The sequence below is a fragment of the Octopus bimaculoides genome, chromosome 13 (genome assembly GCF_001194135.2).
Source record: "Octopus bimaculoides isolate UCB-OBI-ISO-001 chromosome 13, ASM119413v2, whole genome shotgun sequence".
Lineage (NCBI taxonomy): Eukaryota > Metazoa > Mollusca > Cephalopoda > Octopoda > Octopodidae > Octopus > Octopus bimaculoides.
The window spans coordinates 63121165-63147262 of NC_068993.1; the positions used below are offsets into that span (position 1 = coordinate 63121165).

A 26098-nucleotide genomic window follows, 5' to 3' on the forward strand; every position below is an offset into this window, starting at 1 on the left:
TCAAGGAAATGACTGGTGTATTTGAGAAGACCCATTTATCTAAGCAAACATGAGAGAAGAGTTTAGAGCAGCCCTCTGGCTCACCAGTTCCTGTCAAACTGTCCAACCCTTGCAAGCATCATGGAAAACAAATTAAATGATGATGAATTCATACCAGGTGTAATTGTCAACTAAGAAACAATGTTATTGTCCAACCCTCACATTGGCCCTAATGAAGCAGACCTACAGCAAAATACATTTCAACCATGAGTCTTCCCTTCTCCCTTTGAGAGAGTATCTTTTGGCTATTTACGAGCAAACGTGAATACCACATTTAAGATAAGACACAACACTCACCCACCACAACTCATTCATTGCTAGACAAAGTGTGTGCTTTGTCTAGCAATATTTAAACAGGTCTGTCTAAATATTGATTGCAAACTCTTTTAGTTGACTGTCCAGTTTAACCCGGTAGCATTTAATCTGGCCATATCTGGCTCAAACCGACCATATCTGGTCTTTCACACCTACCACACAATGTCATTCAAAAAATGAACAATCACATAAAAATCTCAAAGCTACAAAATAATGAGTGATTAATTCAAAACCATTTCATCTTGCCCCAGTCCACTCAGCTGTAAAGGAGTGTCCCTTGCAATGGACTGGCATCCCATCCAAGGGGAATGCTATGTTGTGATCTCAGTCCCTTGTCTTGGGAAACCAGATCACTGACCCTATGAGTCCTGGGACTTGAGATAATGTCCAGAGGTTGAAAAAGAAGGAAAAACATTGGCATAAAGGAGGAGATTGTTATGACCATCATATGCTTGTTTCCTCAATGAGTTGACTAAAACAAATTACTTTTGACCCCTTGTTGTCTCATGAACCAGAACATGACAGTCTAATACATCAGCCATTTTCATCACAAAAAAAAAAAAAAAAAGCAAAAACAGAACATAAATCAAAACCAGTTTTTATTCTAAAATATGAACATCTCTTCTGCTGTAGTCATCAACAATTTGTGTTTTTTATCCAGATATCTGGATAAAATATCCAGCCCAAATATTCTCTCCGTTTTATGTTCAAACTGGCCAGATCCAGCCTCTCACACCTATCCTACAATGTCATTCTAAAAATAAGCAACATTAAAATTTCAGAACCATGAGATAATGAATGATTAATTCAAAACAATGTGAATAAATAAGCAGAACATTTGACAGAGTAATCTGAACGCTAACGAGTTAACAAATCTCAAGATCATAGGGATACAAACAACTCAGAAAACCATTAAATCAATTTGAAAGTGTATGATCATGGCCTCGATTTGTCACAAATGGCAACAAGATAACTAGATGTGGTCCTACACCTATACAAAGAGAGTCATGTTTACAATTCTCCTTAGAAATTGCTTTGTTCTGTTCATTCAAGTAAGTTTTTGTATGTGAAAGGGATAGTTACTCTGCAAAATATTCAGGAAAACAGCAACTCTTGGACACCACTGTTTCAACATTATCATTTTATGATTCCTAAAAATGCAGATGAATTTCTGCTCAAAGATACACATCAAACCAACACAGATTTTCAGTTTAAAAATATAATTTCATGAATTCAAACATGAAAGGATAAATGAAGGCACTCTACAGAAAAACATGATTCTATGAAAATATTTATTTAAAAGATTTTATTTTCTTTGTAGTACAAATAAGTTGGGGACTAAAGACCCAAGGTGATAACAGAACCCTCGCAAGCAACTGAGCAGTTATTAGTCTTGCAAATTACTTGGTAACCCTGTTGGTATTGGTGCCATGTAAAAAGCAGCCAATATACTCTGTAAAGTGGTTGGCATCCCGGTGCAGAAACCATGTCAAAACAACAAAATCTAGGGAAGCCCCCAGCTTTACCAGCTCCTATCAAACTGTCCAATCCATGCTGGTATGGAAAACGGACATTAAATGATGATCCTAATGAGCTTGTTGCAGCATAACTGGGTTATATTTGCTAAACGGTCTCACAGAACTGGTTTGTAATTCCCACTTTCATGGTGCTAAGCAGAACAAAGATGTATGTCTCTCTCTCTCTCAATATGAATCTGGTCTATTACAGCCAACAATATCACTTGGAACCTATTTCTTGACACAGCTAAGTAAACTAAGGCACAAAAAACTGACTCCACTTCAAATGAAGTATCTGTTGCATTTTGAAGTGCTGTCATTGGAAAAATTACACTCCAAGAATAGTCCATGTTCTCAATGAAGATGATCTGAACTAAAGAGTGGAGTTTTTTGAGTGGTTCTTGGTCAGATGTGCAGATGATACACACTTTCCAAAAAGATCGTTTGGAGAGATGAAGCTACATTTAAATTAACCCTTTGGCATTTAAACCAGTCTTATCAGATCGAAATATTTTATTGTATTGTTTAAACTGGCCAGATCTGGTTTATCATACCTACTCTACAATGTCATCATAAAAATAAGCACATCATTGAAATATCTCAAAGCTCAGAGATTATGCAGGATTAATTCAAAACTGTGAATAAATATTACATTTGACAGAGTAATCGGCTAAATGATTCAATTAACTTCCTTAAATGGGGAACTTAGAATTTGCATGCTATGGAGGAATATCATGTTAATTTACCAGGAGTTACAGTATTGTGAGGAATATCGGATTATTCTTCTCTGGTGCTACTTTGACTGGTCCCTTTTACTTGAACCTTTTGCAACAATCTGTCATGCTAAACATTCAAGAAGAATGTGTGTGTGTGACTTTACTTTGACATCACACAAATTGTAAACAAAAGCCCTGTTATTATTTACATTTGACGGATATTTGTCCTCATCTTGTTTGTTGTTAACATAACATTTCAGCTGGTATACCCTCCAGCCTTCATCAGGTGTCCTGGGGAAATTTCGAACCTGGGTTCTCATTCCTAAAGTATTTTTCAATGTTATTATTATTACTATTATTATTATTATGCATACGCACGGGCATATGGCGTAGTGGTTAAGAGTGCGGGCTACTAACCCCCAAGATTCTGAGTTCGATTCCAGGCAGTGACCTGAATAATAATAATAATAATAATAACAACAACAACAACCACCACCACCACCACAACAAAAAATACCTTCGGAATGAGAACCCAGGTTCGAAATTTCCCCAAGACACCTGATAAAGGCTGGAGGGTATATCAGCCAAAACATTGTGTTAACAACAAACAAAATGAGGACAAATATCTGTCAAATGTAAATAATTCCTCATCTTTTAAATATAGAACTGTAAAAGCCCTGTCAGTGGATTTGATAGAGAAACATTCATTGTGTGTGTGTGTGTTGACATCACATGATAGTTGCAAACAAAAGTCGCCCTCATTACAAGCAGTGACATTCATTTGCACTCTCCTATGAGAACATGTCCAGCCATGGGGGGAAATATTACCTGACAGGAAAGGCATCTAGCCATAAGAAATCTGCTTGAATATATTTTTTTTTGACCCACGCAAGCATGGAAAAGTAGATGTTAAAGTGATAATAATGTTGATTAATATATATATATATATGTATGTATGTATACACACGACTTCCAAACAATGAGCAATATCAAAAACATTTAATTCCCCCTCGCATTTCGAACCTCCCCCCCCTTTCACACACACACACACACACACATTTACACTTGTCTCTTTATCAAAACAATAACAAACACTTTTTGCCTTTTCATCATTAAGTGTCTGGTTTCTTATCTTCACTCTTTTCACAAGTATTTTTTTCAGTATCAGCTTTCATATCCTTAGCCTCAGAATTCTTATCATCACCACCATCATTATCATCATCACCACCTGCATCATCATCATCATCATCAATATCAACATCATCATCACTAATGTCATCTTCATCGCTGTCTGAAATCTCTATAGACTCTTCATCTGTCTCCCTGGCTCTTCTCTTTTTGCTCTGCTCATTTTCACTGCCAGCATTCTCAATGTCGCTCATATCAGTGAAACTCTCTGATTCACTGTCGCTGTCAGGATTCACAGAAGTATTAACAGAAAGTTCATTCCCAAAATCCGCAAAGAAGTTGTCTTCTTTATTCAAGGGATTCATACGACTCGATTTCTTGGCTTTCTCCTGGATATTCACCTCAACATCCGACAGAATGTCCAGGTTCCAAAACTTAACAGTCTGGTCATGAGAACAACTAGCCAGGAACTTTTTGTCTCGAGACAAACTCAAGTTCTCCACTGGAAAGTCAGCATGTCGCCCAAGCACTCCAAGAAATCGGTTTGGTAAAATATGTACAGCTCTGCAATGGAGAAAAAAAAAAGAAAAGTCATTTATTAAGAAACAGATTTCGAGATTTTACGAACAACCAGAAAGAAAGAAAGAGAGAGAGAGAGGGGGAGAGATAATGAGATCCTTTATGATACACAGGTTTGTAAGGGGAGAGTGGTTGTTATTGTATCCCTAGCTCAGCCCTGAGCAAAGAGACCCACAGCATACAGATGCCCAGGTGATTGTAAAGCCAGGTAGGCCATATCTCCATCTGTTTGACGACCATTCAACACACTTTATTACAGAACTGGCGGAATTGTTAGCAGATCAGGCAAAATGTTTAGCAGCATTCTGTCCATCTTTAAGTTCTGGGTTCAAATTCCACTGAGATTGCCTTTGCCTTTCATCCTTCCAGGGTTGATAGAATAAGTAGCAGCTGAATACTGAGGATGAAGATGGAGAAGGAATTTAAACCTCACCAATATATTTTAGAAGCAAGAGGGCTGATACGTGTCAGTCTTGAGAACTCCAGCCCTACATATTATCCAAATGTGTCCTTCTTAAAACATAAGGGTGTGATTTAAGAGAGATTTGGTACATAGAAAACCCTGGTGCTGTGTTGCAGTCTCAGCATGTTGTATAGACTCTCCAAGTTCTGTCTGCTTCTAGAAGTCAGAAGAATTTGGCAATGGTTACAATGGCATTTCAGTCATGATTATCTTTTATTCAAACATATTTTAAAGATGGCGCTGTATTATTTGAGGATGACTGTTATGATGTGGTGTTTTCCACACTTATAATGTGCAGCCACTGTTGTGACTGTAGCTGTTGTATCTACTCTAGTAGCCACGATATTCTCTTAGAATCGGATACAGTGTATCTCTTCTGTACCAAAATGGTAATACACTGCTTCGTCTATCATGCTGTCATTGATAGCTCTGCAAGACAGCGAATTTGAACCGTCTACTTTGACTGTGACTCAAATGCGACTCTAACACGTAACTGAAACTTAACTCCAACTGAGAATTCATACAACTCTACAACGACTGACACACAACTCCCCGAACTGGTTGACGTCATCTCAATTTATAGTGGCTGTGTCATACCACTTGTCCCATGGGAAGGGTGTACCATTTCCATTACAACAATGACTTAGCTGCTACTTCTGTTAACTCAAGAGATTGCATAAGAGCTATATTTAGACCAACTTACCTGACAGCTCCATCCAGAGAACCAGTACAAATGATGTCTTCAGAAATGGGACAAATACAATCAATGGACATCGGATGACCTGGGAATCGGTCACAGAGATTTCCAAATTCACTCCAGTTGAAAAGATTCAAGACTCCTTCTCCAGTGCCACAAACAACTTTACGCCCATTCTACATTAATAATAATGATAATAAAAAAAAAAAAACAATTAACTTTCAGAATCACAGACAAGGAAGATGATAGATTCAATTCCACTGCAACTACCCCACCTTTGTATTTCTGAGCGAGAAACTAAAATCTGCGTTTGCATCAGCTTCTCGCAGCTGTAAGGGAGGTAAGTATCAAAGTTTCTGGGATAAAATATTTCCTGAGGAAGTTACCATCATCAAACTGGCACCTATTCAGGCATTAGTCTACATGAAGCAACAGAAACCAGAATAGAAGGCCAGCACTATAAATCCTCACAATTCCTGAAATGCCAGAGTTATTAAACACAGCTCCGACGGAGGTAGGAAACCACAGTGGGTAAAATACTAATCTTTTAATACACAGGAGTAGTGAGTTCATATGCTGACACTGTACAAGAGCCACAAGACTGTGACATCCTCCTCCCTCTCTGAAACTACTTGGCCTGATTCCAGAGACAGACACAGAGAAGGAGAGAGGTGGGGGAGAGAAATGCACTTGGAGCTTAAGCACAGAATTAAAAATCTAAATTAATCACTTTAGATTGGGGAACCTCTCCAAGGTGAGTTGCTACTTCTCCAGATTGAGAGGTTTCAGTTCCTGTATAAGAACACATGATTAGAATGTTGCAGAAAAGATTCACAGGATGGAATCTTCACACCAAGCCAACTGGCAGGAAACCTAAGGTTGGATCATAGGTGAGATGGTTGGATAACATCCATAGTCTTAGTTGATCATGTTTGGGAATCCAGTAGGAAAGTGTGTAATGACAGTTGCTTCTGATTGGATACTATGAAGGAGACACCTGAGGATTCTGCCCCCACGATTCTCCCAGGAATAATGAGCAGAGAAGATGGATGGATTAACCAGCAGGTTGGTAGGTTTCGTTATGACAAGATGAAGTCTGTTCATAGAAAAATGAGAATTTCAGTCTTATTGATGTCCTAATGTAATGACCTCTACTATATCACGTCTTCACCTCCTACACATACACATACACAGTGAATACTTGTTAATTCTGATTTCTTTATTTCTGGTAAATTATGTGCTGATATCAAATCTAAACCTCTACAAAAACTCACAACATAAAAAAAAACAACTGTTGTGTCTTCATCCAATGAAATCAAACTTACCTTAATTATAGCAACCGATAGCAGTTCAGAATCAAAAAGTTCAGACTGAAGTTCCAGTCGTTTGCGACGCACATTCAGAGCAGTAAGAGTTCCTTCACCTGAAGCAGCCAACAGGATTTTATGGGCATCGTCAATGGACATGCCACTTATGAATTCTTCACAGCATTTTAATTCCATGGATGCTTCTTTGGCTCTTAGATCCCACACCTACATGGAAGGAAGAGATAAGACAGAAAAAAAGAAAATATAACTATTACATTATCATCATCATCATCATTAAACGTCCATTTCCCATGCTGGCATGGGTTAGACAGAAGCTGACAAGCCAGAAAGCTGTAAGAGGTTCCAGTTATATGGTTTGGCACTTACTTTTTTGTTTCTACAGCTGGTTCAGTCCCACTACATGGCACCTTGGGCAAGTGTCTTCTACTATAGCCTCAGGTCGACCAAAGCCTTGTGAATGGATTTGGTAGATGGAAACTGAAAGAATCCCGTCGTGTATATATTTATATGTACGTGTGTGTATATGTTTGTGCCTGTGATTGTCCCCACAACATTGCTTGACAATCGATGCCAGTGTGTTTACGTCCCCATAACTTAGTGGTTCGGCAAAAGAGGCCAAAAGAATGAGTACTAGGCTTAGAAAGAATAAGTCCTAAGGTCGATTTGCTCGATTAAAGGCAGTGCTCCAGCATGACCGCAGTTAAATGACTGAAACAAGTAAAAAAATAAACAGAACGCATTCCGTACTACTCGAACATAGGTAAGATACTCAGCATTCACTGTTCAACTACCGACTGTTAAACCAACACACGGTCAAACTAACACCTTCAACTACTCCCACTGACAATTTACCTTAAACAAGTCAGTCATCTCACCAGTGTCTCAGATGGATGGTCATGTATCCAGAACAGCCCTTAATTATTCTAATATCCTATAAATAATGAATCTCAAATATTTCAACAGATTTGTCATTACTTACCTGAGTAATATAGGTGTGGCTATCTACACCTGTTGTAAGACTTGCGAATTAAAGATAGTTTTAGACAAAATTAAACAACTTTCCTAAAATACCTTTACTTTCTTATCTCATCAGTAAGAGAGAAGGCCAGGCTAAAACATCAAAACAGTCACTTAATTAAGAGATTAGTAGCAGGCAATAAGTTACCTTAACAGTTCCGTCATCGTCTCCAGAAGCCAGAAAATGGTCACCCAACAGAAGTAAGCTGTAAATTGCTGACCTGGAAAGGAATGAAAAGTTGCTCTTTTTAGAAACATCATATTAAATAAAAGAAGAAAGTATTGTGAGTTAGAGATGGAGTACAGGCAAGTCTGGTTGGGGTGGGTTTGTTTTCAACCCTAACCACAACAAGTAATGAACTTGTGTCTTAATTAAAAAGCACTATCAAAATTTCTTGAATGTAATTTTTGCAAAGCAATAGAATTACTTATCAAATATGAATTTAGCATTAAAAAAACATGTTTTGGTTAAATTAATACCATATTTTCCAGCATCAATGTAGTATATAGTGTAAACAATCGAACATCATCATTATCTTTGCAAATCTTATGCATTTCACATGGAATCTTTAATCCTCCAAAGTTGCCTTGGTTTATGAGTCAACCCATATTTTTTAGCTGTAAATTTATTTTGAAAAATTTGATTTGTATGAAGGAAAATGTGGTAATTATTATATTCTATCCAGCATTTTTTTTAAAACTGTTCATGCACTGCACAAGAATATATATACAACAGGATTTCACACAGTTTCCATCTACCAAATCTACTTACAAGGCTTTGGTTAGTCTCAGGCCATAGTAAAAGACACTTGCTGAAGGTGCCACACAATAGGGCCAAACCCAAAACCATGATTGGAAAGCAAGCCTCTGCATTGCTCCTGTATCATTGATCCCCTTTTAAACAAAGTAAAACAACTGAATTATGAACCCTAGAGATTAATCATGGGAAAAACTGTAATCTGTGTGATTTTGTGAATGACATGCCAATGGAAAAAATTACCTCTAATTCTATTAGTAGTGTAGGTCACCTGATGACGAACCATGTCTCAAAAAAGGTTGCCCATGCCTGCTACAGACAATCACAGACAACTAATATCAAAAATTTAAAGTGACTGAAAGGCAATGAGCTGGCAGAATCTTTAGCATGTCAGGCAAGAGGCTTTGTCGCATCTCCTTCATCGTTACATTCTGAGTTCAAATTCCACCGAGGTCAACTTTGCCTTTCATCCTTTCAGGGATGATAAAATAAGTACAAGATAAACACTGGGGTCAATGAACACAACTAATCCCCTCCACAGAAACTGCTGGCCTTGTGCCAAAATTTGAAACCAATGATTTGAAATGACTGAAATCTAAATGGTTAGCAATGATAAAAGTAAGTAATGTGGTGGATTAAGCTGTTCTAAATTAGCACCAGTTCATAATGAAATTAGCAACATTACATGTGATGACCATAATTACTTACTCATGGGCTGTTTTCTTGTGCCAGGTGACAGCACCAGTATTCATATCTACAGCTGCAACTGACTTGTCTTTGGAACCGCTGTACAAGATGTTGCCATCAGACGAGAACTGTATGCATCGACATGACTTCTTGTGGTGCTCCAGCAGCAGAAGATCTTGGTTGTCGCCTTCAACTGAATAGGAATGCCTGGGGATAGAACAAAAGACATTTTCTGAGGTGAGATCAAGAGATGGAGTACATGCAAATAGCTATTGGGGAAAACTGGGGTACTATAGCCTAGTGATGACCCTTTTGATATCAACCCACCTGAGACTGCCCTTGCTTTTATGACAGAGACTTCCTATTTTAAGGCATTCTAAATTAAAACCTGCCATCAAAATTCCCTGTTAATTTATGTTCCAAACACCACTGTCATCATATAATGTTGCTATGGCGAAGATAGGATTAATGTGAAGACAAGCAAAGACAAACACATACACACATACGCATGCATGACTGGATTCTATACAGTTTCTGTCAACAAACTTTCAATCCCAAGACACAAATCAACTCAAAGACATCTGTTCAAAGTGCAATGCAGCGAACTTCTTAATACTTATGTGTCTGTTATTAAATCAACAGCAGTAAATAAATGGTCATTGTAATGCAGTGTATCAATAAAGAGGCAGCAGTGAGCAGGCAGAATCGGTAACACAGCGGACAAAATGCTTAGCAGCATTTCATGTCTTTACATTCTGAGATCAGATTCTGCTGAGCTCAACTTTGCCTTTCAGGATCAATAAGTAACAGTTGAGCACTGGAGTTAATGTAATCAACTTAACATACCACCTAGCCCGAAATTGCTGGCCTTGTGCCAAAATTTGAAACCAATATGGTAGAAGATAAATATGACTAATATGTGTATGTGTGAATGTTTGTACAGAGAAGATATTTGTTATTTACAGAGAGACATCTCCTCCTATGTGAGCTGCTGCAATAACATCTTTCACTGGGTTGAAGCAAACATCAACCACAACATCACTCAATGAGATGGCCTTGGGTTTCAGATCTCCCTAAATAAAGAAAATATAAAACAGAATTTATCATTAAAAAAATCATTGACATTTATGACAATAACATCATTATGTTGATACATGAAACAAAGCATTTACGACAAAAGCTGAAGTGAAAATGGAAACCGGTCAGACAAACATAGAGACAGCCTGAGTTATGTACCTTGCTAAGTTATACAGAAAAGAGTAACATTGCCGAGTTAGACTAGAAGACACACTATTAGTATATTTTTATCTAATTAAACAATGTAAATGCTTTCGCGTATAACTGTGAATGAGCAGTCATGGATACTATAGCCTAGTGATGACCCTTTATTCTGATTGGATGATTTATCCAGTCAGAAAGAATAATTTCCCCCATTAGCCATTCATTTGCCTATATCTACCACAGAACATTTATATAAAAGATGGTTCTAGCAACTGATACAAATGGCATGTTTGTATTTGGAAATAAAATACAATGCTTAATTCTGATCAAAGTTTTTATCTCCAGATGTTGACAGATGAGAAGACAAATCTCCCACAGAAGTTTAGAATGACTAAACTACTGGGGTTTTATAAGAACAGTATAATCAAGTTGAAACTAACTCTGCAAGGCACAATACTAAACACTGTTGTGCTGCAATATTTCATTGGAATTGTCAATTTCTGCAACAAGTGTTTTAAAAATAGTCGGACTGTGAATAAAACAAACACAAAATAAAACATCAAAAGGAGTGTGTGCGTGTGTGAATTAAATGCTGAGTTCCTAATCTGATTTTAATTTCCACTGAGGATATTTGTTTGATCCTTTGATTTAAAATTTATAATCTCAAATCTGGTAACAAATTATAAATACCCATCATACTGTATATGTTAAACAGAGGCACCACCAAAATACTTTGTTCAGAGTAAGCCAGCCTAATGGGCTCTGACTTTTCTCAATAAATACCCACTGGAGACGTTAAATTCTGCATTGGTACTCAAGCCTTTCCCATTACCTGTGCGATTTTCAAAATAATCAAGAATTGGTAGTAATCTAGTGAAATAACTTTTTCAGAATGCAGAAAATTTTTTTTAAAACCTTTATATTTTGAGTGCAAACGCCCATCTTCAGAAGAATGCAGCCAAGGAAATGTATATATACATAGATCCTGTTATTTTTTTTTTATCTAGTAGACAAAAAGTTCTAACATAAAATTCTGATAGAAGGTTTAAACAAGATTTTGTATGATAGAACCAGAGGTGATTTCAGATACTGGCCTTCGTGCCATTGGCATGTAAAAGCACCCACTACACTCCCGGAGTGGTCGGCGTTAGGAAAGGCATCCAGCTGTAGAAACTCTGCCAAATCAGATTGGAGCCTGGTGTAGCCATCTGGTTCACCAGTCCTCAGTCAAATCGTCCAACCCATGCTAGGATGGAAAGCGGACGTTAAACGATGATCATCATCAGCAGCAACAACAACAAAAAAGTTTAATCAAAGACGAGGCTATTTTACAGTGAATCATTTCTACATTGCAGTACATATACACAGCTGAGTGAAGTGAGGCAGTTCAGGCTTAGGTGTGATGGTCATATGATGCAGTACTAAGAGATATAACCAGCTGGAACTCCGAGTTTCTTGTCTTGTACCCTTTACACCTCTTGCTGTTACCTTACAGATGAGTAAACAGTATGTTAAGTAGGTCTTTATTAACTGTGAAGTACTAATTACAACAAAACCTGCCAATTCTAAAACGTACAGAAGCATGCAACCAATACTTGTATGTGAGGAATCCTATTCATATGTGAACATGTTTCTGCGTCTAAAGGCACAAATGTGTGTGTGAGAGAATAAACACATAGCTGAATGTAATTATCCTTAACAGCAGTTAATAGGATTATCAGATTTTGCAAAAAAAGATTAATATCACAATGGCTATTTGCACATCCTATCTATAACACATACGTAATCGAATTTTAAATATTCTAGTGCTTTAACTAACCAAATAAATTGCATCATTACAGTGTAAAAAATACTTGTTTAAATACGATATTGCTTGCTTATACAAATCTAAAACCTGAACATTCTTTTTTTCTTTTTGGTCATGAGAAACAGAGAGATATGATGCCCGTGATAGAATATTAATAGAATATTTTGGTTAGTTTAGAGTGAGCCTACGTATCTGACAAAGTAGTGAGAACATTTTAAAATATTTTTTTCGTTAAAAATGAAGAAAGTAAAGAAAGAATGATCTAAATTTTTATTTTCGGTTATTACTCCATAACTACGGAGTCCTCTTTTCTCTTCTAATTTCGATCCTTTTTAACGGATGACGGATTTTCCCTTTTAAAATGTTGAGGTTTTGGGGGTTTTTTCTTGCCAAGCACTGAGATTTAATATTTCAATAGAGATTTATACGATTTATGATTTTCTCAATCAAGTTGAAGACTAAAACGAAGTAGATTGTTCCAATCAAGAATTGAAACATCAGTTTACGAGTTCAATCCACCTATCTTTAGACAAAGCATCGTTTATAATAGATACAACTTCAACACTGAAGGCAGTGGGAGCCATGTGAAACTAACATGCAATGTTGATTTCAAGCTGATTTCCTATGGTGGACTGATCAACACAAAGAAACTTCTCCACTTCATTTTCCCAAATATATACAAGAACTTGTAGGATCACAGACAGTTCGATCTAAAGACAACACCAAAGATATAAAGCCACATCTAATCATATTAGAATGACAACAGCAAAACAAAAGTTCGGAGATGATCGCACCTGGCGATGTTTACATTTTCATATTCATCTCGTCCGACCACGTTGGGGTTCATGTGTTCAGCAAGAAACACTGGCGATCTCAGACGAGACACAATAACTAAATGGCAGTGTGACATTTGAAACACAAGTGTTATTTCTCTAAATAAAATAACTAATTAAGTTTTATGAGAATCACTTCACGACGGATCTTCGTTGCCCTCAACACGTGGACCAAGACGAGGGACGATCACACATGCATATATACATATATATACATAGATCAACGTGTATTGCATACATTCACGTCTTATAAATTATGTAGACTAATATTGTTACATATGTTACACACGTAATATGTATATGAAGATTACTGTTAAAGAAAGAAGTATAGATATATATTGTGAACGTACCTGAGACGTTGATGGATCGGCCATCGTTGGTAGAAAGAAAACAAGTGATTCTTTCACCAGCGAGTAAGTTAACAGTAAAATACGGAACAGGCACTAACTAGGCGAAACGAAATCAAAGCTATATTTATTTATTTCACTTTTATGTTATTTTTACTTCTCAAAAATTTACGATTCCTTGCATTAAAATGTATAAAAATTCGAATTTATCGGGAAACAAAAACAAAAGTGAGTATGTGATGAGACTGCATTTTGTTTTTGACTTCACTTAATAAAACAAATTTAAGTAGATTCCAGTTGGAAACAGATTCAGAGAAAATATTACCAGCCAACATGAGAGTCTCTCCAAGGACCATCTTAACAGCATTATAGCCTCCCACCAGTGGCAGCTCGTAGATAAAATTAGTCGGGTTGCTGCTTCCGAAAATTTTTAGCCGTTGTCTTAATATTGTGTAAAAGGAAACAAACATACAAAATAAAGTGGGGTAAATGTGCCCTATTTTTTCAAATCCTGACTGCAACACTGAAGCTGGAAGCAGGATAATAATCTAATTCTACACTTTATCACATTCAAGAATATAAACATGTTTTTAAACACAACATACACAGAGTTGAACAGAAACACTACCTTTCACCAGCACAGCAAGGTCAGCATTGCGTGAACCACAGTGCTCCCTCTCCTTAGCGTGCAGCTTCCTCTCTCAGATATGTGCTGAAACTGTGAAGCACATAGTTCTATACAAGGGTTTTTGTATTTTTTCATAATCTAGGGGATGGCTACTGACCTTAAGCTTAAGGATTATATAGTGTAGTGCTTTGAATTTTACGATTCAGGGGACGTCAATACTGTTTTTCAAAATATCCTCACTGCAATCTGGGCTGCATGTGAAGCATCAGTACTGTGCAAATACTCTAGAAATAAAAACAATGCAATTTGGAAGACTGCAGCAGTTCGACTAGCCAGGAAAGATCGTCGTGATGCTGAACAGAAATACAGACAGCATAAAACAGATGAGAACAGATGAAGATGCAACAGATCATCCAACCGTCTCAAGCAAGTGACAAAAAAAGGCAGTGCTTGAGTTTCAACGAAGTATATCAGCTAGCCCTGACAGTAAAGTGTTCTGGAAATATGTGCGTTCAAAACAGAGACCTCACTCCCCAGTTGGCCCTCTTCACAATCCTCACACAGGTCGGATCACTGATGACCCCCAAGGAATGCACTGAGCTTATTGCTGAATACTATGCTGGAAATCCCAATGTACCTTCTTCCCCAACTCTGATATCAAATGACAATGGTACATCCACACTTGGAATTTGCATCAATATCCTGGAACCCCTATCTTGCTCAGCAAGAAATGTGCAACAGAATGAATACCCACCATCAGACGTCTACCATACTCTGAACGTCTTGCTTCCCTGGGCATGCACACATTAAAGCTCAGACGTCTGGCAACTGACTTGGTTGACACCCACAAGATTATCCACCATCTTTCCAACAACAACCTGTGGCACCTTTTTGGATTCCATATAACAAACATTCACGGACACGCTTATAGAATCAAAAAACAACACAGCACCCATGACTTTCAGTTCCATTCAAGCAGTATCTGTAGTCTACACTGTGAAATGACCTGAATTCGGTTAGGATTTAGAGTAAGGGTTAAAGTGTAGAGTTACAGTTAGGGTTTAAAGTTATGGTTGGGGTTAAGGTTTAGGATTTGAGTTAGGGTTAGACGGCACACTAGGTAGACCAGATGCTAAAGTGGCACCAAAAGGTTTTATCTCCCATATATGTACACACCCACACATCTCACGCTCTCTCCACCTTATCCTTACTCTCTCTCTCTCTTCGTTCCACATTTACATAGATAACAAAAAAGTAATGGTCGGCATTTGCACTCGAGTGCTGAGGTGCAGGACGATTATAGACCAATCCAAGGGACACAACTCTAACGGGCTTTAGAGCTAGCTTTTTTGCTTCTTTCTTTTTGTGCTTTCCCATCTCAGGGTTTTTTTCTATGTCTTTTTACGTCACCTCTGAAATTTGTTGACAGACTGGTGTTTTGAGACATCCAGTAAAAACGATCCCAAGCTATACACTTCCATTCAACCTTAGAAGGTTTTTTTCAATGCGAAAACATTTGGGAATATGAAATGATTGTTATGAAACTAAATTTATAAAGCTATACAAATAAGTCTACATAATAAGTATAAATAATATATATAAAATAATGTGTGTGTGTGTGTGGAGTCAGCTTTCTCTGTCATGGTCAATGCGACGATCACACGCTACACACCTACCTTCCAAGCACAGCTGTAAACAGCAGAAGTGAGCTAAAATGTTAAAACTTAGTGTGCATGCACAGCAGAGTTTACGGTAAATCTGTGCCAAGTGGCTTTACTCTGTATGCCTTAGCTTTGTTGCTATGGCAACAGTTCGGATACTTATTGATCAGACGACGTATAGATAGCAATTTCTGCTTTTCTTTTTTCGTTAGTTTGAATTATTTGAGCATCAAGTTTCATTTCTGAATTGTTTGAATTCGCCGAAGTGTCTTCCATTTTAAGCTATATTTCCAGGTTGTTTCTTTCAAAGGCCAGATTTCACTGCTGGGTTTATTGTGAGGAGTCCTTCACTGCTCCTCATATTACACATGTGATTAGGTTACTGAATCTAAAATTTTCTCTTGGTCATATCAGTGACACATGCTTTGGTACTGCATAATCTAACCTGACAGTGTGTTGTTAGTTGAGGTCTGAACGTCCAACTTGTGCATGTCAGATGACAGCTTTGTGTTGCCGGATCTGTCATAAGTTGTTTTAGATTAACTTTATGGAGCATCTGTTAAAAAAGCTTGTATAGGCACAGGAATGGCTGTGTGGGAAGAAGTGTGCTTCCCAAACCACATGGTTCCATGTTCACTTCCACTGCATGGCACCTTGGGCAAGTGTCTTTTACTATAGCCTCTGGCTGACCAAAACCATGTGAGTGGATTTGGTAGACGGAAACTGAAAGAAGCCCATCATGTGTGTGTGTGTGTGTGTGTTTGTCCCTCACAACCACTTGACAACCAGTGTTAGTGTGTTTATGTCCCCATAACTTAGTGGTTCAGCAAAAGCAACTGATAGAATAAGTACCAGGCTTAGAAAATACTGGGGTCAATTCATTCAACTGAAATTCTTCAAGGTGGTGCTCCAGCATGGCCGCAGTCTAATGACTGAAAAGATTTAATGAATAAAAGAAAACCTGTGGTTGGCTGGAAATTGTTTATCTCCTAAGTTAAAAATAAACTTTAACAAAGCCGATCCCTACATTCAATAAAAAAAAAAAGGGAATGAACCAGGATGACCTTACGTCTTTTCTTTCTAGGGAGCCTTATGCATATGACTACATTGCTTGAGGCATAAAACATTTTATCCTCAAAGCCATTGGTATTTAAAATGTAAAAAGGGTTGCTTTATCAAAAAAGTATTTACTGGTTCTATAATCTCTGTCAACACCCTTGGCTAGGTTTTTGAATTCAATGGATGGTTAGCAAGATGCTGTGTTTATGTAGGTGAGCTTTTCATCAGATTTCTTGTTGGTATTTAGGTTGAAGGTGGTGCCTAAGAGGTTTCTTGTATTAATGTTTGTCACTTTGGTAATTTTAGTCCTAAGTCCTTAAGAATTTCCTCTTACCTAGGCTGTACCTGATGGCATTATTAGTGATAAGCTAAGACAGTGGAGAGCAAGAATTGTAAGAGATAAACAAAATGCTTTACAGGATTTCTACTGGCGTTTGAAACTTTTCAAGGTTCAAACCCGTAGGATTTCTACTTTGTCTCTCATCCTTCTGGGGTCAATAAAATAAGTAGCAGTCAAATACTGGGGTTGATTTAATCGATTGACCCCTTCGCCCTTCTCTCAAATTTCAGGCCTTGTGCCTATGTTAGAAGTAATTCTTAGAGATGGCTACCCCTTCATTGTGATATAGACTGAAATTTATTGGGGAGATTTTTCCTAGGTAGGTCTAAGATATCTTGGCTGAGAAGGTCACCAATTTATATGCTGTCAAAAGAACCCATCCACATATCGAAGGAAGGGTAATAAAGTGTGCTTCCCATCCCATGCATTCTTTTTTTACTTGTGCTGAGTTGCTGGTAATGAGAAATATTTCTTTGTCTTTTGCATCATTAAATCAATACCAGTTATCGATACCATTATATGATTTAGCAAAATCTATTGCAGTGAGAAGTATGGATTTGATGACAAACGCATAGAAGCCTACAATGTGAATCTGTGTAAATCTGTTTTTATGTTTTCAAATAAATACTTTGATATTCCTAAACCAGCTAATAATGGTATTACTACTGTTCCATTGCTGGAGGTTTGTAGCCACCCTAATGTTATCATTCATCTTGCAGAGCAATTTTTAACTGATTAATGTTATTTCAGGCTTAACTAGATTGATCAACCTGCATTTCAAGTTGAGTCCAAATCATATTTATTGTCTGTGAAGGTGATAGACAACCAGCATTTAGCTAAAACTTCTCGTCCATTGTAAATTTTAAACCACTTTGCTACTGCCTAAAACTGTCATTCGTATAAGTCTGTAGCTTGGTCTTCATAATTTTTAGTTATAGAATTGGCAAGCAGTCATTTCTGCAACCTCTCATCTACTTCATATATGATTATTGTTTTGCCTCAAGATACAAATACGTTTTTTAGAAACAATTTTTAATGTCTATGGAAGTTTCTGTTGGCAAGGGTTAGAAAACTTATGGAATTTAAAGTTGTGCACTGCCTGGAAGCCTGGTTCAAAGCTTTCCAGGCTCTTGGTGCAGTCATTTTATCATATTTATAATTTTATTTGAATTTTGTGTTATATGTCCCCACATGTGCTTGTATTGTCCCCTTTCCATTGGCCCCTTATGGGCAATAAAGAAATCTGTTGGTGCTTGGTGTGCAGTTTCACACAAGAGTAAGATATTTGTCAGCATTAAGTTCAATAACTTGAATAAATAAATAAATAATGATATTTAATTCTTTCTTTTACTTGTTTCAGTTATTTGACTGTGACCATGCTGGAGCACCGCTTTTAGTCAAACAAATCACCCCCAAGGACTTATTCTTTGTAAGCCTAGTACTTATTCTATCAATCTCTTTTGCTGAATCGCTAAGTTACATGGACATAAACACAGCAAAATTGGTTGTCAAGCGATGGGGGTGGGGAGGATAAACACAGACAGACACACAAATATACATACACACACACACACATATATATATACAACAGGCTTCTTTCAGTTTCCATCTACCAAATCCACCACTCACAAGACTTTGACTGGCCTGAGGCTACAGTAGAAGACACTATCCCGAGGTGCCACTCAGTGGAACCTGGAACCATGGGGTTGGGAAGCAAGCTTCTTACCATACAGCCACACTGCACCTTTATAAGTATTTTCCATTTCCTGCACATGATGAGGCCTTTCATTTTCTCCATATTTGCTGGTGTGTTTACATCCCCGTAACCTAGCGGTTCGGCATAAGAGACTGATAGAATAAGTACTAGGCTTACAAAGAATAAGTCCTGGGGTCGATTTGCTTGACTAAAGGCAGTGCTCCAGCATGGCTGCAGTCAAAATGACTGAAACGAATAAAAGAATAAAAGAAAAGAAATATATATATATATATATATATATATATATATATATATATATATATATATATATATATATATATATATATATACATATACACATATCATCATCGTTTAACATCTGTCTTATCATCATCATCATCATTTAACGTCCATTGTCCATGCTGGCATGGGTTGGACAATTTGGTAAGCTGGAAGGCTGCATCAGACCGCAGTCTGATTTGGCAGTCTGATTTCTATAGTTGGATGTCCTTCATAACACTAACCACTCAAAGAGTGTATGGAGTGCTGTCACATGCTACCAGCACGGGTGCCAGTTGTGTGAAACCAGTATGATATATATATATATATATATATATATGTATGTATGTACGTATAGAGTCTCTTGAATTCCATTTTCTTTCTCTCATATATTGTGTGTGTGTGTGTGTGTGTATGTGTGCGTGTGCAGGTGTGTGTGCGTGGTTGCATGTATCTATACCAACATTTATGGCTGTAGGTAATGTCTGATTTGAAGGAAAATGAGCTGAAAGAAATGACTGAGAATGGTCAGTGGCATGGATCTGAAGAAGCCAGGCAGATACTGGTCCATCAAATACCATACAACATAAATTTTTGATTCATTGAAATTATCTCCTTGGAGTCCATAAATGTATTCCATTTTTTTCTCTCTTGTAAATTGTTGTCATTTGGCTGCTGGAGTTTGGATAAATGTGATGCCAATGATGGCAACTGAGCCAGAAATAAATGTCCATGACTGACCTCTTCTCTCCAGACAATAAACCTGTCCTTTTTCTGAATGGCATGTCAGTTTTGGAGAATTATTGAGTCTTGAGATTGTGTCTCCTGTTTAAGTGGAGCCTCAATTGTCTATTCAGTGATTATGATATATCCTCTAGAGACAGGGATGATTTTAAGGAATCAAGAATTTGATATATGGTATTTTGTACACCTGTATTTGTCTGTGTTCTTCAAATGTATGCCATTAACCCATCTGAGTTATTCCTCTTGGTTCATTTTTGTTTATATAATTGTTTTTGATTAAGTGTCATATATGAAACTCATGGCCCTTGAGTCACTTTGTAACTTCTGCTGATTTAAACACACATACACACACACATATATAATGAATGTATGTAATGTATTTATAAACATGAGGATGTGTGTATATATATATATATATATATATATATATATATGTATGTATGTATGTATGTATATCTGTAAGTATGAATGTATGTGTATTTATACATTACAAAACATAATCAGTAATTTAGTACTGAAATAATATATACCTACACGTGTGTGTGTTCACGGAAAGAGAGAGAGTGAGTGAGTGTGTGTGTGTGTGTGTGTTATGGAAACAAAAATGCCGTTTATCGTATGCTCGTGTCGTTGTTAAGAGTGTCTGTGTAAAATGAGCGCTTTGTACATCAAAGTCTGCCAGTCTGTACATTCGGCACGAAGTCTGTGAGCTTGAATAGGAGCATGCGCAGTTGGCAGTCGGTGCCCGTCTCCCCGCCCTGTTGTCACCAAAGCCAGCAGCCGACTGGAATGTGAACCAATATTGCAAACCGTAGGAAAACAGCTTTATCACATAGCTTCATTCACACATTTAGCAATCTAAACATCATCACACATACATATAACAAGTCAAGTGTCGATCTGTTTTGTTCTCCAACATCTAATAACAACAATAATGACAGAAGCATTAGAAACGGCAGCAAAAGAGAGATTATTGAAGACGGGTTTTCGGTTGTGGGTTCTTGGAAACATTACCAATTCCTTAGCTGATTTGGCTATTATGAGGGAGTAGAAAATCGTAAGAAATTGGAGCTTATTCTAAATTTATTATATTCATCTTAATTTAGACGTATTTTCTTTTTTTTCATATATGGGGAATATCGAATAACTCCAATCTTTGAGTACCATTATTACTCGTTGGGTTATTTCTTATTTCTAAAGACTGCTAAGAAGAGAGAGACCGAGATAGATAAATAGAAAGACCAACTGATATATACATAGATATATTTATATAGATTTAGATTTAGATATAAATTTGTTTCTATTTTTCCTTTCTTTTCCCTTTTACACTGCCAAACTCAAAACACTGACGTATAAACATCCACACGTCTGACAATGATTTCGTAATAGTCTTTAATACATTTTCGTAAGATTTGTGAAGAAATCCACTGGTTTTATGTAGCCTCAACCAGCAACCATCACGGACACACGGCAACAGCATTCATCATCATCACAATCATAAGTATTATTACAACCATCATCAACGCTGTAAATGCCAGTAGCTCCATCATCATCGCCGCCACCAATACGTAACTACATGCATACACGGTCCCTATGTTAACAACAACAACAACGATTCCATGTCGAACACTTCCAGCATAATAACAACAGCAATCACGGCCAGAAGCATCATAATCATCACCAGCAACACCATCACAACTCCTCCTCTCTACCTTTGTCGCTAGTTTCACGTCTGACATTTTTGTGTCAGGAGGGAAGAAAAGAAACAGTCAAGAGGAGTGGATGAGGCCTGTAAGTGGGGGCGCATGGGCTCAATCACCACCCCCACTTATTGCCACCACCACCACCATCGCCATCGCCGCCGCCACCACTTCCCACAGCTGTTCGGGCAAAGAGTCGTCGTCGAAAGTGGGAAGGCAGAACAAACTTCCTCCGGTCCATTTATCATCGGAAACCAGTTCCACATTCTCCATACATAACTGTTAGGATATTACAGTTTGGAGACGACACTCGACGACCTGTGTGTGTATGTATGAGTGATTGAGTGAGTGTTTATACTTGTATATATATACACACGTAACATACCAAACAGACGGATATCTTACCCATCTTAAACCCTACCTGCTTTTGTTGGCTAGCACTTGCTCCACTCAACAGGCGTCCACTTTACACCAGACCAAAAGCTTGGTCACACAAGCTTAGTCAAAACCCATCTTAAAAATATAAAGGCATATATATATATATATATATATATATATATATATATATATATATATATATATATATATATATATATATATATATATTCTACACACATATATATATTACGAAATAACCATGAAGAATGAGCGAACGGCCGAGGACTGCGCCCTAATCCGAATTTCCTTTGCTCGTTTTGCAGTCACAACTGTGTGTTTACCGTCAATTTCACTTCTGTTATGCTTTTTTTCTGGCGTGCTATTCCAGTTCTATGATGTCAACGAGACTGTGTGTAATGTGAGTTGATACTTTATATATATATATATATATACATTGATATTGATAATATATATTAACCCCTTCCTGTTGGGGATACAAAAAAAAAAAAGAAAGAATATCTTGTTAATGTTGATTTATAGCTATGTCTATATGTAATTCTTGCTTTCATCTTACACACCTGTTCTCCTTTTATTATTTCTTTGTCAATTTGCATTGTCTCAAATAATAACTGTTCTGTATTGTAATGTTCTACAAATTTTACCCTCGTGGTAAATCCAGAGATATTTATTATAAAATTTGTGGCCTTCTGCCATTATAATTTTATATTTTACAATAACTTCTATAATTTCTAAATCGATTTTTTTAATTTTGTATTATGATGGAGATTTAAGGATGGGTTAAAGTTCATGAAGTAAAGGGTTTCACATTTTGTGCTGGTTGTATATTTCAAAGAACCTAAGCAGTTACCCCATTCTAAATACTATTAATCCTGACTCTCTTTTACCTGTACTTGCGGCTGTTAACCTTAATTCATATACATTTTTCATTAAATGAATCAAACCCCAAACTCGCCACTATAGTGGACTCCCGTTTTTAGTCCCAGCTCATCGAGAGCTTTTATGGTCAAAAATATCTTAACTATTCATTTTGTTTTTATTTCAGACACAATGCATCTAGGAATTCAGTTATTGTTTTGGTGGTAGGGGTCGGGTGGAACGATGAAAAGACACTTTAAGATGTAGTTTAAAAGAGATTTAGCTGTTGTTTCTAGCATGTCTAACGACTATGTAGAGGCACCCTCGTCGAATGGACTCAGTGCCATGTCTAAGTTTTTCTGCTGCCATATCTCCCATTTGGAACCTTTTCCTTTCTATCATTTAATAACCTTTTTATAGATAGGTATCAGTATCATAACTTCCTAGACATTGTCACCAAAGATAAGTTCTTTCGGAACTTCTGTTAAAGAAAATTCAAAAGAATTTATTCTAATTGTAATTATGCTATACCATTTTACTTTCCGGCCGTATTTAACTCGTCAGAATATTTGAGCATATATATATATATATAGTGTAGGTCCTGATAGATTAAAAAATCGGTTATTTCCAATGCAGCACTAGATGTGCTAAATTCATTTTTCGTTTTCTTAATTTATAAATATATATATATAATTATTGGTTTTCTCTTCGTCGGACATTGTCCATGCTGGAGCTCCGTCTTCTAGGGTCTTATTGTCATGTTGACCCTAGGAATTTATTTCACGCGGGAGCGAATCGTAAAGTACACACACACACACACACACATATAAAGTGGGAGTGAGTGAAATTGACATCCTTTTTTGTTTTACCACTAACTGTTAAATTGAACACATTATTATGTATAATGTCTTATCGTTAAATTTGATAAATTGTCAGAAAGTTTGAAGTGAAATTACGGCACAAGGGAAGTGAAATATACATACACATATATATATATATATATATAAATTAAAAGCTACCACATGGTTTCTATTAACAGACTACTTTACAAATTATATAAAGTTATACACTTATATGAATAATGTGTAACATACACATCTGTCTACTGTTGACTGTCGAAAGAAAGAGCATTTAATACCATAGCAGAGATTAATAATACATATTTTATTTTGGTCAAGTTGCCAGTGGGTGATATGTACAAAGGATCTTCTCGCAAGTTATGATTAAACTAGCTATGTAGCAAGAGACCGATTCGACCAAAATGATATATATATATAAATGATATATATATTTACACACACACACACACACACATACATACAATTGTCTATTAAATTGTTGAGTAGCACTTCTTTGATTGTAAACTGATGTATATATATTAACACACTTTCGTTCCGAGTTTGATTCACTCCGTCGCTGCTCTGAGTTGCTTATTTCGTTGTTTTTGTTCCTGCGAACTAACTCATTTATTCATATTTAACATTTACTTATATAAATACATTTTATATATAAAAAAAAGTGGGTAAATGTCAGTGATGTGTTAGTGAGTGTAATGTTAACTATAGACACGCTTCCATGCACTTGTCATCCTCTCTCCTTTGTGTTTGAACGAGTTTCGAGATGGGTGTTTGGATACGAGATTCTAAAATTTCTCTCTCAATCGTATCCGGCTTTCTCTACTAAGCAAAAGATCGATATTTTTTTTTTTAAGCCCCACAGTTCTTTCAGGCCTTCCAAAACAAGCAGTTGGCTCTGAAACCAAAGTTACTCTTGCAACTTTAGCAGGATATATGTCTAAATGCCACTATTTTTTGGTAACTGGCTGCTTTCTTTATTCCCCGGCCCTCCATACTCCATTTGTATGCAAAATTGTTGTTATACATGACTAGGTATGGATCACGAAATCTTCAAAGGATGCCACTAAAATCATAGAGAAGTCACTGTTGTAGATTGTGCTTTTCCATCTCAGGTTAGACTTGTAGTCAAAGACATTACAAACTGTTCCTTATTCTTCCGGACACAGTCTTATTAAGACTACAATCAGATGTACCTCTTTTTTTTTTTTTTTTTAATTTATATATATATATGTATAATGCTAGGGTATAGTTTGAGAGATATTTTGCTTGCGTATTGATCGGGTCTAATTCTCTATGAGGATAAATACACACGTACTCGCGCGCGCTGTTGCCTGCCACATCACTTATCAAAGATCCATCATTGAGAGACTTTGTCTCCGTCCCATTTAACCCGGGGACATTTACACAGTTTAAGAACTCATTGAATGAAGTAGGGACGAGAAAATGTAGTAAGTGTTCCATAATTTCGCAAGAGCTCAACAAGTGCAATTGACATAAGTGTAGAATAGCGTCGGCAAAAGTGAAAGTATTTGCAAAACTTAGAGTATCTGATTAAAGTTAAATCGGTGCGATAGACTGGGAAAAACGATAAATTAATATTTGTCTTACTTTCTTAAAATAGAAACTGTGGATATTGGTCTTGGAATCCTGAACAGTATTCATGGAGATCGAATGAAGACAGCATAAAACTACTTTGACTTCATCTGTGTTTATTTGTTGATAGTCATCGGAGCCGATAAAGTTGTGCTTTTACTTTACAGTCTGTATCCACCCCACCCCCCACTATAACGTGTGTGCATGTTATCGAAATTAATAATCTAATTTTCAAGTATAATTTTTCGATTCATTTTTCCATCTTTATAATCATTGAGTTTATTTGTTTACGTTTTTTTTTTTTATTTAAAAATCAGAAAAGCCCTTCATTTCGTATTTTTTAAAAATATTTCTTAAGATTGCTGTTGCTGCTACTACTACTACTACTAATAATAATAATAATAACCTGGTAATCTTCCAGTTTCGAGAGGTTAAAAAAGTAAATAAAATACAAGGGAAATAACTGAACGTCTTACCAGTATTATCCGTACTACTTTGTTTATAGATAAATCACGTGATTTGATTGACGTTAACTGTTTGTATATAAATCACGTGATTGAATATCATAGTTTCTTATGAGAAATCGAAAATTCCTCGTGGAAGACCGGCTGCACAATATCTAACCCCTAACCCTAACCCTAAACTTTAAAAAAAAAAAATTCCGTCGCATGCTGTTTTAGAGAAAAAGTAGTACGGATAATACTGGTAAATCGTTCAGTCATTTCCCTTGAATATTTTTATTTATTTCTTTTACCTCTCGAAACTGGAAAATTACCAATAACCTTATAAAAAGAACACAATTCTTGTATATTCCGATGTTTTTTTTTTGGTGGTGG

At 36.7% G+C, this 26098-nt stretch overlaps 2 protein-coding genes across 3 annotated transcripts in view; one reads left to right on the top strand and one right to left on the bottom strand.

Annotated features, from left to right (window-relative positions):
• Positions 1 to 936: 936 nt before the first annotated feature.
• LOC106884265 (WD repeat-containing protein 55) lies at positions 937 to 25436 on the bottom strand. 2 transcript variants are annotated; one of them, XM_014935551.2, is made up of 7 exons: positions 25278 to 25436; positions 10207 to 10316; positions 9265 to 9450; positions 7948 to 8020; positions 6780 to 6986; positions 5461 to 5630; positions 937 to 4279 (listed from the first exon to the last, which is right to left on the bottom strand). In XM_014935551.2, exons 1-7 carry the CDS (start codon positions 25329 to 25331, stop codon positions 3700 to 3702), a joined length of 1380 nt encoding a protein of 459 aa, XP_014791037.1. In that variant the 5' UTR covers positions 25332 to 25436; the 3' UTR covers positions 937 to 3699. The 2 variants fall into 2 exon arrangements, with proteins under 2 accessions (XP_014791037.1, XP_014791044.1); XM_014935558.2 differs by lacking the exon at positions 25278 to 25436 and adding an exon at positions 13455 to 13568.
• The window catches only part of LOC106867778 (post-GPI attachment to proteins factor 2-like), a 99855-nt gene continuing 94227 nt past the window's right edge, over positions 20471 to 26098 (top strand). Inside the window, exon 1 of the mRNA XM_052972556.1 lies at positions 20471 to 22354. Coding sequence (XP_052828516.1) covers positions 22196 to 22354 — 159 coding nt within the window. The 5' untranslated portion in view covers positions 20471 to 22195. The remainder of the gene's footprint in view (positions 22355 to 26098) is intronic.